We start from the raw sequence: 14,811 nt of genomic DNA on the forward strand, positions 1-14,811 counted from the left end.
TTTTATCTTAAGTGATATCTTAGCTGCTGCTTTAGCGGCACTATTGTAATGTAGTGCTCATTGAACCTTTGATAACACATGTTTGCCTAACTGGAGGGAAGGAAGAAAAGCTCTTTTTTTAAAACATTATTTTAACACAAACCACCCTCACCTGCCGTTTTAAATCTGAGCATACAGATCTGCACACATCATCCGTGCTTCACGTCATGTGGATAGTCTTATGAAATAGCCTACAGTTAAAGCAGAAGCTTCAGAAAATAGCTGCTTTACACACACGCTTGAGTTCCAGTTCCCAAAAAAAGTGTAACATTGTTGTCAAACTGTTGGACTACCTCACAGGTTCCTTCCATTTGCTTTAGTCCAAGGACCCCGCTGGAGGCCAGTTATTTAAACCAATTCCTTGTTTTTTCATTACATCTTCTACTCTTAATTATTTATATGTCTTTAGATACTGTATACCTGTCTCATGTTGCAGGACAGAAGTTTCAAATTCACTTTGATATTCCACTAGATCCCAGTGTGTGCAGCGGTTATCACTGGATTCAGCTGCTCTTAAGAGTTAGTGGTCAGGCCACCCCACCCTCTGATTGACATCACAGGGAGTGATCTGAACAAGAACAACTGCTTTTTAAAAACATTTTCTGAGCCATTAATCGGTCACACAATAGCATTTTTAAGGGATTTGTCTTCAATCAAAACAAAAACATCGTAATCATACCTATAAAAATGAGTTAAACTGTCCTATGTTACGTACTATTGACTGAAACTTAAGCTCAATGGGAAAAAGCATATTGCATCACTGAGGGTGTGTTTGTGAGGCACGGTGACATCCCAGTGACTCAGCAATATAAGAACCTTAAAGAGCCACTTGTTTTCAGGGTGCCGTTACAGCTGTTGTTCACATATCACATACCACAAAAAGGTTAACATGAACAGGTAGTGTACCAATAAAAAATGAACTTTTAAAGCTACAGCTGGTTATTACAACGCTGAAGGTGGGAGACCAGAGACATGATGCAGCAAAAAGCAGAAAGAAAATGACCAGCCTGCCTTTTGTACTTCACAAACTGTTGCATGTAATCATGTCAGTCTTTGTTAATAACAGACTAATAATATCAACAGTATATATAATACTAATATTGAGACACGAGTTCAGTCTGAGAGGTTACTTCACAGCAAACAAACGTGGGAGTTTAGAACATGTTTTGAATTCTAGCAAAAGTGGCAATGAATTTATCTTCCACTCAAAGCAACAATAAGCGAGTGCATTAGTTTATGTTACTATTGGAGTGTCTGCTGAGGACTTCAAACACCACATGGCTCATTTGCTTCGTTCTCAAGACAGGTCACATTGATTTTGCATTGTGTGCATGACTTTGTTTGCTTGGAAACAAATCCACGAGTGGAATATTCTCAGTGATGCAGCACTTACAGCCTTGTAACAGAGCAGATATCCAACACAACAATGCCAGACTGTGGCTTGGAAACACTATTTTTTAAATTAAGTATTTGCATGGTGACACAGCAGTTTCTGCAGAGGGTGGCACGAATGCCCCTCTGATGATCCTCCTTTGGCTCTCGCTCTCTGGGGCCTCTGGATGTCGAGGCCTGGATCTCCTCCATGCCTGCTTCATGCCCTGGGGGACAGGCCTATGGCTCCCCACACCCTCTAGCACAGACCTTCCCAAAGTGGGGGGCCTGCCCCCTAGGGGGGGGGGGGGGGGGGGGGAGGCGCAGAGCCATTGCGGGGGGGGGGGGGGGGGCGGTATGAAAAGGGAAACAAAACAAAACAAAACCAAAAAAAACAAGCCTTCCACACTGCTAGCACGGGGCTCCCACACAAACCCAAAGCAGGAGATGAAGCATCGCTGAATATGTTTCCAAACCAACTTCATTCTAAGCCAAAGACTAGAAAATATGGTGAAGCAAATCTTCCCTTTGGTTTCACCTGCACAAGTGCCAGGTAGGTCTCCCTGCATAATTGGTTTTCCCTTGTCGGCAGCAGCGCTGGGCTCTTCAAATCATGGACAAACAGTATCCCACATTCTTGATTTTTAATTCACAAACACTTGTTGTAATGACTAACTACTCCTGACATTTTGGAGACGTTAGCTCTTTATACAGTAAAGTTACAGTGGCTGATCCTGCCACGATTTGTTCCCCGGTTCAAACCACGGACAAACAGTATCCCACAGCTGTTTATGTTTTTGAACCGATTTTGCACAGAGAGGCATTTTTTGAAAAATGTATTGATAGCAATGTTGAATATTATTACACAGGAAACTACATGTAAAACAATTACACCGTGAAGCCTCTGCCTTTCTAAATGGAGGGACAGTAACTGCATGTGTATATGTAAGTATGTAAAAACTGAAGATAGTCAGATTAACAGTATTTTGTCTCTATCTGCCATTGTGCAATTCATCTCATGTAAACAATAACGTGATGCACAGCGTGACCTGAGAAAAGGCACATACCTTTGAGTTGCGTGATGAACTCTGTATTCCTCGTCCAAACGCAAAAAATGAGTTTTAAAAAATCTCCGTTTTCGGTGATTCGAAACGCCGTTTAAGTGTGGACGAAACAGCTGCGTTTTCAAAAAATACCCGTGTAGGTGTGGACGTAGCGTAAAAGAGTTAGTAGTTTATTTTATTACTACCTGTCATTTATTGCAGATTACTTGTATTTGTTTAATTGTTTACTAAATGTTTGAGGTGTGAAATAAACCACAATGGAGCAAAATATGGGTGTGTGTGGTTGGAGGATGTGTTTGTGTGTGCGCGTGCATGGAGGCGGGGGGCACGAACATTTTTCTTGTAAAACAGCAGCAAAAAAAAGTTTGAGAACCACTGCTCTAGCAGATTGTTACATGGAGAAACATTTTGAATACCAGCGCGCGGATCCACACAGGTGTGCACACAGGTGTTCATTGTTCATAGACACAAACTACACTTTTCTTAGCTGCTACCTCAAAGCACATTGTGCGCTGTCGGTCCTGCGTGCTGCACAAAAACATTTATTTTTTTAGTATTTACTGTTATTTACACTTAGCTAGATTCATGCAGTGGTGTTGTGTTTATTATGTTGCTCTCTATTTTGCTTTTTTCCTCTCTCAACAGGTGATTCAGGAGATCTCGGCAAAAAAAAAAACATTGCTCGTACTCATGCTGCCCCATTTGCTGGGAGTAAGGGCGCCCTCCGTTTGCGAGGTGCGCCTGCTGCTTGCTGCACAGGGAGGAGAGGGCGGGGCAGCGGGGTATTCACTGGCTGGCTGGAGCATCTAATAACCAACTCGCAAAGTAAAACAAAATAAAAACAAACCAACAAACACGAAACACCAGACATTATGATACAGACTTATAATTTGCACCGATGTTTTTTTTCCCCGAAATTCTATACGCGAAAAGTGAGCGCGAGAGCCCTCGGTGTGCCTGCTCGCTGCTGAAGTCAAAGTAAACTTTATTGTCATCTCCGCTACACACAGTCCAGTATATAGAGAGACGAGACGACGAGGCTCCAGTTACAGCAGTGCAAGTAAACAAACAATAAATATAAGAAGAGTAAGAAAAGGTCTATTAGGTTATGTTGTGGCGATCCTCGGGTTGAGGGATTTGTGTTCATACTGGAGTGCAAAATTAAAACCAATGGAAGATGGACAAGAAAAGTTCAAAGCCATCAGGTGCTCAGTTTAGAAAAAATAGAAAAGAAGAGGAAGAGAAACGAGCAAAAGATACAGGTAAGCAGATGTGTCATTGGATAATGGCAGGTCATCCTGAAACAATCAGAATCAGAATCCTTTATTAATCCCTAAGGAAATTATGTGGATTTCAGTTGCTCCAAAAAGAAATGGTAAAAATAGTAACAGTAACAGACTAAACTCCAAACAATACATTGTTACAGATTTTAATATTAATTAGTCATTGTCAGTTGTTGATTTGTCCTGTTCTCATTGTATGACGAATTATGATGGCTGTTTGCATACTATGCATACTCTCTCTCTCTTCATATGTGTGTGTTTCTCTCTGGTGAAATGTTGTGTGTTCGCCCGGGGCACCAAACAGACTAGGACCGCCACTGCCCATCAGTAACAACTAAAAATAAAAATGAATAACAAAGGTTGATCAAATGGACCAATACGGCGAGGCCTTGATGATCCACTTGGTAAAGTAAATTCGTTGGGTATCTTTGTTGGCCTTCAGACAACAATTTTGATGACTAAAGAACCAAACAGGACAGGCAAAAAACAAACAAACAAACAAACACACAAACAAAAAAACCCTGCAGCCCTGTGGCCATTATTGGCTACATGCTGATTATTACCATTGATTGATTTTTTTTTCCCCATGCAGTTTTTAAACAGGAAATAAGTTTAAAAACCACATTTGGTGAATAAAAGAGGACAGAGAGGTTTGTGTTCACATTACTCCCAAAGACCACGAAATTTACATTTAATCCAAAAGATAATAAAAAAAGATCAGAATAGCATAAAATTTTTATTACTGGGTTGCAGTGTCACATTTATTTCACATTCATTTGTGAAAACATTTCATTATATAAATAATGGGGCATGTGCTCTTGTTTACAATCCCCCCCCCCCCACACACACACAGCAGTGACATGATAGCTTCTGAAAACGAAGCCTAAACATAAACATATGCAACAGTATCCAACCGAACAGCCAGATATCCACACGCAAGACTTTCAGCAAGGCCTTAGAAAAGACTGAGGCTCACGAGAAAAGGGTAGATGCATTGCAGTGATAAGACATGTATTGCACTAGCATAGCTGTTCAAGGCTACTTGTCACTTTTGGAGCGATGCGCACAGACACACTCAAACAGAAAAAGACTATTCCTGCTAGACGTGCTTCTCAACTGCAGCGCAAAAAAAAAAAAAAAATTCCCCTTCTACTGATTATAATTAATTGCATTTGAGGTTTCTATACAAATAGGGGAGTGCTTATTTCATCTAACTTTAAGAACAACAACAAAAAAGATGTGTACATGCACAAAGAAAAGGCAAAGGCATACAGAACTGTAAATATCCACACATAAATAGAAATTTAAAAAAAAAAGCCACTATAGTTTATTTGTCAAACTTTGTGAAATTAAAAAGTTTGACTAAGAAATTATTTCCCTATGGATAACCTGGAAATAAAGTACCATTTATTTCTGGAAATAAATAAGAGACACTTAAGGGCAGCTGCCCTCTGAATTAGACAGGCAAAAATATAATTATGAATGTTTAACTTAATCGCACATACTTTCCTTAGGCAAGCCTGAAGATTCATGCAAGGTGTTCCTTATTTGTACCATCTCTCAAAACACATTAAGGTGGAGCAGCCTTCAAAGAGTCACTGACAAAGGAGATGGCTTTAGAGAGAAAAGGAGCGAAAATTGGCAATGGGAAACAGACGCGCTGCCCAGACTTTACGCTCTACAAATTTTAGAGATTGATGAGGATTGTTGGCGAGGCAAGGCCCTCTTCCAGCCACGGTACAGACGAGGGGGTGCAACGCTGAGCTGTGCGCCGATGAATGCGGCGGAGTCGCCGTAAGTACAGTATAATAGAAAGCAAAACGATGAAGAAGCAAGCCAGGAATAAGTAGTGATTGTTGACAAAGGAGAAGCTGTGTCGCCAGTGAGAGTGCGCTCCTTTCAGGCTTTCCTGTTGGATGTCCCTGGAAGAGGTCACAACAAGAACAAGTCACACATATTACAACAGTTTGGGAAACAAAGACTGAGAGTTCTGTAGTGAAATCCAGCTCAACTAACCATGGCTGCACTCATTCACATGAACAGCATTATTTTCACTGGGCAAAATGACTTAAAGCTTGATTAGTAAACTGACAAGGAAAGGGCAACATGTGCGAGAAAATCCATCTTACCTTAAAGGCAGAAACCGTGTTCTGTAAAGTATAGCTCCAAGAGTCCACTGGACCTCCTTATCGTAGACCAATAAAGCAGTCTTTAGGTTTTTATAATTGGTTGGAAAAGAGAAGCCTGTGTGCAATACTTCATACATCCATGCCGATTTAAAACACTGGTACCTGCAGACAGGAAAAATACAGCACATGCTGAACATTCATGCAGCAGAGATATTGGAGGAACGTGACAAGTTATATGTTGTTTTCAGAAACTGCTGGAGAGTCCTGACTTACTTCAATCTATGGAGATCTGCATGTGAGGCATATAACCCAGACTCAAAGCGTTCCCTCAGAATCTTCCACTGGGTGGCACAATAACTCTGTAAATGTTTAATAAAAATGTCTGCAAAGTTTCCAATGATAAGTGAATGATAAACATTAGTATAACCATTCTAGTGCTCAAAATAACTCTACTCCACTGCTCAAAAGGGTTAAAGGAACACTGGATCATCACAGCCTAAATAAAGTTAAACTTGAGGGATCAATCCACCCTAATAGCAAGCGTGAGCCATTGTGAATCAACTTCACCTGCTTTCAATCAAATTGAAAACAGGTACAGTGGAGAGGTAACAAAACACATCTCAAAAAGGGAGTGGTTTAGCAGGTGGTGAGCACCATTGCCATCATCCCTGTTTACTGATGGCACTTGCCACTACTGGTAGCATGAGATTGTTCCCCCAGCCCATTCAAGTTGCACAGCTACTCGAGCATGGTGCATCCCTATGACAATGGGGTTTACTGTCTCCCAGCACAGTCTCAAGAGTGTGGAGGACATACAAGGAGAAGGGCATCAACTCAGCAAGCAAGACTGAAGGACCAGGAGGAACACTTCCAGAGCCCTACACGAGCTAGGGGGATACTCATGTGTATGTCACTGACTAAACTGTCAGAAAGAGCCCATGAAAGTGACATCAGGGTCCTTCAGCAGGTTCTGCGCTCACCACCTAGTACCGTGGAGCTCTGCTGGCACTTAAACTTTTTTAGCGCCACTCACCTTGGCAGCCTTGGCGTACTTCGAAGCATTATAATCTCCACCCATGCGCAGCACATCCTCCATGCAGTAGTAGAACTCAGAGAAGCCATAGAACTGACTGTTGCTGTAGTCAATTGCCGGCTGGTAGACGCCATTGAGGGAGGTTTGGGTGTCATTGGTGCGGTTTAGGAATGGCTGGAGAATTTGCCTACACTGGTCAAAGTCTCCAGTGCCTCGCAGATACAGGTGCTGCGTAGGTGGGCCGATCTCATCCTGCAGGTCAGTGGGTAGACATGGGTCCAGCAGTGGAGACTCCACTGTTTCACCAATATGCTGATCTAAGAGCCTGAATAAATATAATAAATATCCGCAATACAGTGTAGTGCCACCTTTAAAAAAAACAAACAAGCCCAAAAACAGTTTAATTAAGCCAAGAGAATGACCTGCAGATCTCACCTGTTTCGGGCTGCAGTATTTCTGATGAGATTCTCCTCATATCTTTGGCGTGCTGCATTTCCTCCATAACCCAGAAAGGTGGACACATAAACACGATACACATGCTCTGTGCGATGCACGTCACACCCCAAGTTAAACTCGGCCAGTAAGTTCTTGGCGATTTCCTCCTACAGAGCAAACACACATCAGCACGAGAAGTGACTCCCTCCCTCTACTTACGCATATTCAAATTTACACACCCGCACTTCTAAAGTGCGTGTATGCATATAAACACACCTTTATTATTAGAGCAGGGCAGCCATAGTCGAGGCAAGAAAATAAAAGAGAAAGCTAAATATTGTGTCTCAAATAAGGCATCTCAAAACATCAAAGAAGCAGAGATGAACTATCAAGGGAGGCTACAGTCAATCAGTGGCATATTTGCTGAGCCTGCAGCTGGCTTACAGTAGAGTCAATAGTGATGAATGGAGAGTAGATCATACAGGTTTTACCAGGAAATGATAGAGGGTGGAAGAAGGGGAGTGGGGGAGAAAAACAGAGGGTGAGTGGCAAAAACCAAAGAGCACGAAAACAGAATTGGTTGTGGATAATAACCTGCTGTGGAGAAGCAAAGCTTACAGTTTTGGGCACTTCGTACGCAATCTGTGTGGAGACACCACCCATGTCCAGGACACCTGTAGTCCTTTTCCTCAACAGCATCTCCTGCTGATCGCCGCCTGGAACATGTACCTCCACTACAGCCTCGCCGTCTTGGGTGATCGAGAGCAAAGGGGTTTGAGATTCAGTTAGTGAAGGCGTATCGTATGAGCACCGCGTTAGCAGATACAAAAGTCTCCATGGATTTAGTTAACATGCAGCACAACAGCCTTTTAGTGGCAAAAACTTAGTACACAACTGCAATGCTACCTTCTTGGATTCTTACCATTGTGCACATGGTCAAATCTTCCAAGGACAAAGTTGATTCCAATCCAAGCATAGACACCTAAAACCAATAAATACAAAGTAAATTATGATATAAGGTTTAGTGTCAGAAAACTTTTCAGTGGCTACAAAGTGATGAATCAAATAAACTCCCACTGTATTAAATATAAAACAACACAAACCATTCTCATTCTGTATAACACACTGATGTTCATTCTTGTGTACTATAAAATTTCATGTTGTAATTTTATGTATTTGTTGCCTGAACTACATCGTTGTAAATTGTCTGATGATGTGTTAAATTTCTTGTTTATTGTTTTCGTCTAACGTGCCAGGAACTCGATATTTTCACTGATTTGTTCATTTACATGCACTGTCCCTTTGAAATAAACAAATTCAAATTACGTTTCCATTTACGCACCTTCTTGTTTTCCAGAAATCACTTCCACGTGGGAATCCGAGAAGAGGAAGTTGAAGTGGACTGGGATATCTGTGCGCAGATCCTCCAGAAGTGCTTCCTGTTGACTGAAATCAAACAAACAAAATAACAAGAACTTTGCTATTTTTAACTGTAACTCAGGTCAGCTCAGGTGTTAACAGATTTGTAGTTCACAATTTTATTCTTATTGGGGTTTTACTTTTCGGGTAGGATTCTCATTCCAGCTGTGCACAGGACATACAAGGGTGTTTCCTGGTGCTTGTGTTTGGGGATGTGCTGGGCTGCAAAGCTCAGCAGTGGGTATATATAATCACTGGCTTTCTCCGGTGTTTTAGCCAATTCGGAAATACCTGAAGGAAAACACACATTAGATCGCAGCGGGTAAATAAAAGGCAGTACAAGATGCTGAAATGCGTGCATCACCATATAATATTGTGATAACAGTTTGAGCCAAACACTGGACATCTCACCTGGCTTGATTTTCATGACCACTGGCTTGCGGTTCTGATCTCGCATTTGCCGGATGTCCAGCAGTTCGTGGGGATTACCGTTGTGCCGGGGCCAGCAGTACACGAACACCCTGGAGCCACTGCTGCCACAGTCCACTACCAGACCGTAGTTCAGGTTGGGGTTGGTTGTGTCTGTTGCGTCGATATCAGTGACCCTGGCTAAATGCCTGTTGAGAATCGTAAAAGTTAGAAATGATGCTTCCCATGTTTACTAGGACATCTACAACTGGATAGTAGTTGTGTAAAACCTGTGGAAGTGATTTTCCTTTGTGATCCAGCTGACGTGCCCCTTTCCAGCAACAAGCAGCAGGTAGAGCAGCCCTATGAGGCAGACCACTAGACTGATGAAGAGCAGCTGTCTGATTGATGGTATCAGGAGCCGAGGAAGAACCTGGGATGAGAGGCTGAAGTGCCACGAAGCTGGGAAAAGGCACGAAAAGCTGATCCTGTCAACAAAAGGTAAGAGAGCCTCAGCAAAGTATGAAACGTCACAGATATGTGAAAGGTATGCAAGGAGAAACCAACCTTCCCATGATGGACATTTCTTCTACTTGTTGCTTTACTTATCACTATAAAGCATGAAGCTGGAAGATGAATATCTGCCTTGTTCCAAACGTCCTCATGTCTTCATTTATCATTGTGACCTTTTAGGGGGCAATGTTATAAATTAACAGTTATTCGCATTTTATTTTGAGGGGAACTTGAGCTCTTTTATCAAGAAGGCCCGCAGAGCCGGTACGACACAGGACATGTAGCATATTATCGCTGTAAAGGCAACGTATTTAAACTACAGACAGACATTAGCCAAACAGGAAAAGCACTGCTTATAAAAGGAAAGCCGATAAGCGCTCACACGACCTAACATTTGCGTTTCAGACGTTTGTGTTTAATAACGTTTGACTTTGGTTGTAGTAGAAAGCTAAATGATCCTATTTTTGCGCGTTTTTACTGATCGTCACTATAAAACCGGTAATGTGACGTGTTCACAGCTCCTAGCCGGTTTATTACTTACTAGGAAAGGTGTGAAAATCCCCCCTTTTCTTGAAAATGTGGCGTTTATTAGCAGCCAGATGCTAACCTCTGGCTAACTAACGTAAAGGTACGAGAAGGAATCCGGTGAGTGACGTGGTAGTCGAGACGTGGTGATTGATTTTTATCTCCGCGTAGCCCGGATCGGAAGCCTGTGAGCAAACAGCCGCCCGTCTTGTTTTTTTCTTCTTCCACGTCTAATGTAGGGATTATTGTGCAATACCGCCACCTACTTCCTGGAATTAGGTAAGAAATGATCCCCAGGTGATGTGAAATCATCGTGTTTAAAGGGAGAAGTTAGGAAAGAAAAAGAAAGGTGTCAAAGGTTTATACTGAGTTGTGCGCACGGATGGACACCAGGGTAAGGAAAATGACTTTTATTGACTGACAGGCAGAGATCATGTGCAGCAAGTTCAGGTGATTAAGGACAGGTATTGAAACGAAGACACAACACGTGTATGAATGAGATGGAAACAGTTTAATATGCGAGAGGTAGGAGGACGAGTTTAATTACTTGGGGTCAAATATCCAAGGCAATGAGAGAGAGGTGAAAAAGAGAGCATACAGTCTGGAGTGTCAGGAGTGATTTATAACAGAAAGGCAACAGCAAGAGTGAACGGGAAGATTTACAAGATGGTAGTGAGATCTGCTATGGTGGGTGGTTTGGAGATGTTTGCACTGAGATGTTTTCATTGGGAGTGACCAGAATTGACAGGATTAGAAATGAGTACATCAGAGGGACAGCACAGGCTGAGCGGGTTGGAGACAAAGGTAGAGAGGCAAGGCTGAGATAGTTTGGACATGTGCAGTGGATTGATAGTGGATATAAAATCATAAGTCATACACAAATCCACTCATGTGGTATGTAATATAAGATTTATAGCTTACTGAAAAGACAAGACATTAATATTGACTTTCTAATAAGTTTGAAAAACAATAACAAATGATTTAAAACATGGTATAAATTATACAGCACATTTTCAAATGTATCCAAGTTACTGTAATAACTCTTTTTATATAAGACAAGTCATCAAGTGTAATTTCAATATGTTCTCTCAGTGCAAAAATAACCTGTGATAACCTGCCAAAACTCGTAGAGCTATAGTAGAACCTCACACTATAAAAGGTGCACAGTAGTTTTATTTGCTGTACGTGAATCCACTGGTAATCTCTTCATTATGCCCAGACAATTTGAACATTACTGCACTTCTTGCAGGCCAGCCACTCGGAGCAACTAATTTGCCAGCAGCAACTCACATCCATATACTTCAGTCTCTTGCTCTGCTGTAATAAACTCTTCACTGTTCTAATCGTCACGTCTGTCCGCTGCAGATCAACGTGGCGTACCCGACCGAGCGGCACGAGAGGTGAGCCTGTGGATTCTGCAGAAGCACGCGGCTCATAGTTCTCTGTGCGTAGCACACTCTGTAAAGTGTAGTCCAAGGGGCACGGCAGGGAGACGAGTGAGAGCTTCTCCAGTAAAGGGGAACCGGTCAGGAGACACCTGAGGACCGTCTTCAGGGACATCCAGAACATGGCAGGCTTTATTTGGCTGTGCTCATAGGAGAAACTTCAGGGAGAGACAAAGAAGATGAGGAAAGATCTTTGATAGATTGCCAAAGTCTTGTCTGCTTATCAAAATATAATTTTCTGGCCTCATTTCTTAAGTTTCAAATAATTACTTCCTCTCACTTTATTTTGTTATATGCCACAACACAGATAGGTGCTACCGAGGCAGAAAAAAAGCTTAAAAAGAAGAATATGAACACTATAAAGGCCAGCGTTATCTGTACAATAGGGCCTCTTAAGCCTGGCAGCAAGAATAGACTTGATTTTCCTCTAATGGCATGATTAAATGTCAGATTGATGTGAAACATCATTATGAGCAGCCTACTACAAGAACACACAAAGAAACAGTGTAGAATCTTTACTGACGGGCAATACTTCCTGGTATACCATAAATAGTACCTCAGCAGTAACCTTACCTGAGTGTGAGAGAGCAAAGGTTAGGCAGACGTGGAAGATCTCCATTGTCCTGTTGATCCTCCTCATGTTCTATTTGTAGGAAGGAGGGAGAAGGCTCAGCAGAAATGAGCAGGTCTCTGAGTCTGGGACAGGCCCTGATGACTGGCAGGAGTCTGGTGTAGGAGTTGGTTTTCACCCCTTCAAGTGTAAGAGAAATCAGAGAGGACCCTGCAACTAACAGAGAGGGAAGGAGGTTGTCCAGATTTCCTGGGAATTGGACTGAGAGTCTCTGCATCTGACCGGACCAGGCCTTGAGGCCCGCGGCTAACACAGATACCTTGCTTCCTCCTCTAGTGTTTTCATTACTGTCAACACTCACAGACATGGAGCAAATGCCTGGACATAAACGACCTAAACTATCCAGAGAGTCAAAGGTTAAGCCCTTAACATCCTTCAGTTTCAGGGCAAAGTCTGACTGTGACCGATGTGTCCTTTTTTGCCCTGACTGCCTCTGAGAGCAAGGCGGCCCTTCATCTCTACTTGTATCTTCCTCACTCCCACTCCTATACTCCTCCCATGATATCCCCTCCTCCTCTTCATCCTCATTTTCTCTATCCACTGCTGTTTTTTCTCTCCTCATTCTTAAATTATCCTTGCCCTCCTTGTCCCTTCTTTCCTGCCAAACCTGTTCCAGCTTGGCAACTCCTTCCCTGCTTGTAAACTCATCTGCCAGGCTGAACTCTCTGTGCTCGATGAGGCAGCAGGCCTTTTCTATGCCCTCCATGGCTACTCTTTCCAGGGAGGGGAGCGAGAGAAGGAGGTAGGCTGCAGCAGCCACAGGTTCTTCCTCTTGTACCCCAAACCCAATATCCAGAGCCAGCAGACTGCTGAGGGGAAGAGGAGCCAGGGTTGCAGGAAAGGATGAGGACTGATCAGAGCAGGAAGTGGAAACAGAACTCTGAGCTTTAAAGGGACTGCCTGAGGATGAGCAGAAAGCCCCACCTCCAAGAGGAAGCAATGCACCTGGGGAAAGCAAATGACAGTGGGATACATCTAGATGCCGCAACAAACGGCAACGGTGAGCGATTGTTCTGATTACATGCTTGTCACAGGACATGCCAGTCAGAGAGAGGGAGCGCAAAGCAGGAAGGCCATGGAGGGTTTCGGAAATGACCTTTGAAGGTAGCTGCTGGGCTCCAGACAAATCCAGACTCCTCAAATCCTGAGACAAAAACACAGAAAATTCAGACTCACAATAAATAATCAGACAGAGTAAAAGATGAGACACGGACACGGAAGCGGTGGTTTCTCTCTAACCTGGCAGCGTGCAGCAATGTGAGTGCAGAGGGCTGGGGTGACCAAAGCAGGACAACTTTCCAGAGACAGACCTCGAAGCTGGGGAACCAATAGGAGGTGGAGGGCTGCCCTGGACAACTTCTTTCTGCTGCACAGCAGGCATGTCAGCTCCTCAACCAGTTCACTGGCTACAGGCAGAGTTAAAGAGTAGAAAAAGAAACATCCACAAAGATATCATTAAGACACGTACAGCAGGGGATCACTTATAGTGATTTAATCAAATCTGTGCTGCTGCTTTTTTAAATTTCTCCAGTTATCATTTTTTAATTAACTCACTGAGTAAGTTGAAAGGCCCCATGATGTATCTGAATGAATATTGATCCAGGTAGTTATCGGTATAGTCTTTCACCCACACTTTTTTCATGTTGTCAGCAAGGCTTAGCAGAGACAGCTGCCTCAGTGAAAGGACCGGACCATCTTCATCTGTCCTCCAGCAGTCTCCTGTTCTCTGCCTCCTGCGCCCAGGTCTAGCCTTCGCCCCACCACGTTCAGCCAAAGCCCGAAATAGGGGCATTGTGGGATTTCAGCTGACTTCAGGGCTGAAGTGGTCAAATGCAACAAGTGATGAAGGGTTAAAAGTAGAAATTGCTTTCTTTCATAAATTCATAATGTTGATAAGGAGTTTTAACTCTTATGTAATTTGAATGGTGTCATTAGGATTGAAGTTATTTTACCAACAATGTTTTAAAAAAAAAACCCCATATATAGACACATATAAAACTGACACGGTGCACACACCCCTCCTCTCACCGATCAGCGTTCATATCTAAACATTAAAACATACTAGCTGATGTTAATAACTACTTTGGTGTTCGTGTGTGAATGAGAGTGTGGGTGGTTAACCAAGCTACAGTAAACTGTTAACTATCAGTGCTGCTGTCTAACTAACTCGCCTTTGTAGTTACGGAAAGATTGAAAGGAGCAGAATGTATTGTTTAGAATAGTTTCCAGTGCACTGACACCTACCTGGCAGATGTAACAGTGTGCTGTCTTGTCGTTATGCGAAAACAAAGCACAGTTGTGCCTTGCTCTGACGCTTTCAACACTTCCTGACTGGACGCTCGTCATGTGGAACATTTTCCCCTGAGTTTTGTCTCCCAGGAGCACTTCGTGTCAGGTTGCCTGACTCGAGTGAACTTCCCCGGTCTGAAAGTCCAGCGGAAAAAAAGCAGTGCTCGAGACTTCACTGGTAACCCGGTAGGGCTTTCTGAAAAACTTAGGGAGGGACCGAGTGTCAC

The 14,811-nt window shown here is 42.9% G+C and overlaps 2 protein-coding genes and 1 long non-coding RNA gene across 4 annotated transcripts; 1 reads left to right on the plus strand and 2 right to left on the minus strand.

Annotated features, from left to right (window-relative positions):
- Nucleotides 1–4,480: 4,480 nt before the first annotated feature.
- Nucleotides 4,481–10,426, minus strand: entpd4 (ectonucleoside triphosphate diphosphohydrolase 4). Of its 2 annotated transcripts, none has more exons than XM_026186628.2 (13): nucleotides 10,236–10,426; nucleotides 9,749–9,867; nucleotides 9,472–9,669; nucleotides 9,185–9,390; nucleotides 8,914–9,064; nucleotides 8,697–8,800; nucleotides 8,277–8,336; nucleotides 7,973–8,103; nucleotides 7,355–7,521; nucleotides 6,920–7,244; nucleotides 6,160–6,245; nucleotides 5,887–6,048; nucleotides 4,481–5,679 (listed from the first exon to the last, which is right to left on the minus strand). In XM_026186628.2, exons 2-13 carry the CDS (start codon nucleotides 9,763–9,765, stop codon nucleotides 5,445–5,447), a joined length of 1,842 nt encoding a protein of 613 aa, XP_026042413.1. In that variant the 5' UTR covers nucleotides 9,766–9,867; nucleotides 10,236–10,426; the 3' UTR covers nucleotides 4,481–5,444. The 2 variants fall into 2 exon arrangements, with proteins under 2 accessions (XP_026042413.1, XP_026042412.1); XM_026186627.2 differs by having other exon boundaries at nucleotides 7,949–8,103.
- A 62-nt stretch (nucleotides 10,427–10,488) lies between these two features.
- On the plus strand, nucleotides 10,489–11,667 carry LOC113033165 (uncharacterized). The gene is made up of 2 exons (XR_003274003.2): nucleotides 10,489–10,613; nucleotides 11,585–11,667. It is a non-coding gene; the product is annotated as an uncharacterized LOC113033165 (long non-coding RNA).
- LOC113033162 (uncharacterized) lies at nucleotides 11,102–14,087 on the minus strand. The gene is made up of 4 exons (XM_026186625.2): nucleotides 13,850–14,087; nucleotides 13,535–13,701; nucleotides 12,238–13,439; nucleotides 11,102–11,822 (listed from the first exon to the last, which is right to left on the minus strand). The coding sequence occupies exons 1-4, from the start codon at nucleotides 14,085–14,087 to the stop codon at nucleotides 11,429–11,431; spliced, it is 2,001 nt and encodes a 666-aa protein (XP_026042410.2). The 3' UTR covers nucleotides 11,102–11,428.
- Between the last annotated feature and the right edge of the window lie 724 nt (nucleotides 14,088–14,811).

This window comes from Astatotilapia calliptera, chromosome 12 (genome assembly GCF_964374335.1).
Source record: "Astatotilapia calliptera chromosome 12, fAstCal68.1, whole genome shotgun sequence".
NCBI lineage: Eukaryota > Metazoa > Chordata > Actinopteri > Cichliformes > Cichlidae > Astatotilapia > Astatotilapia calliptera.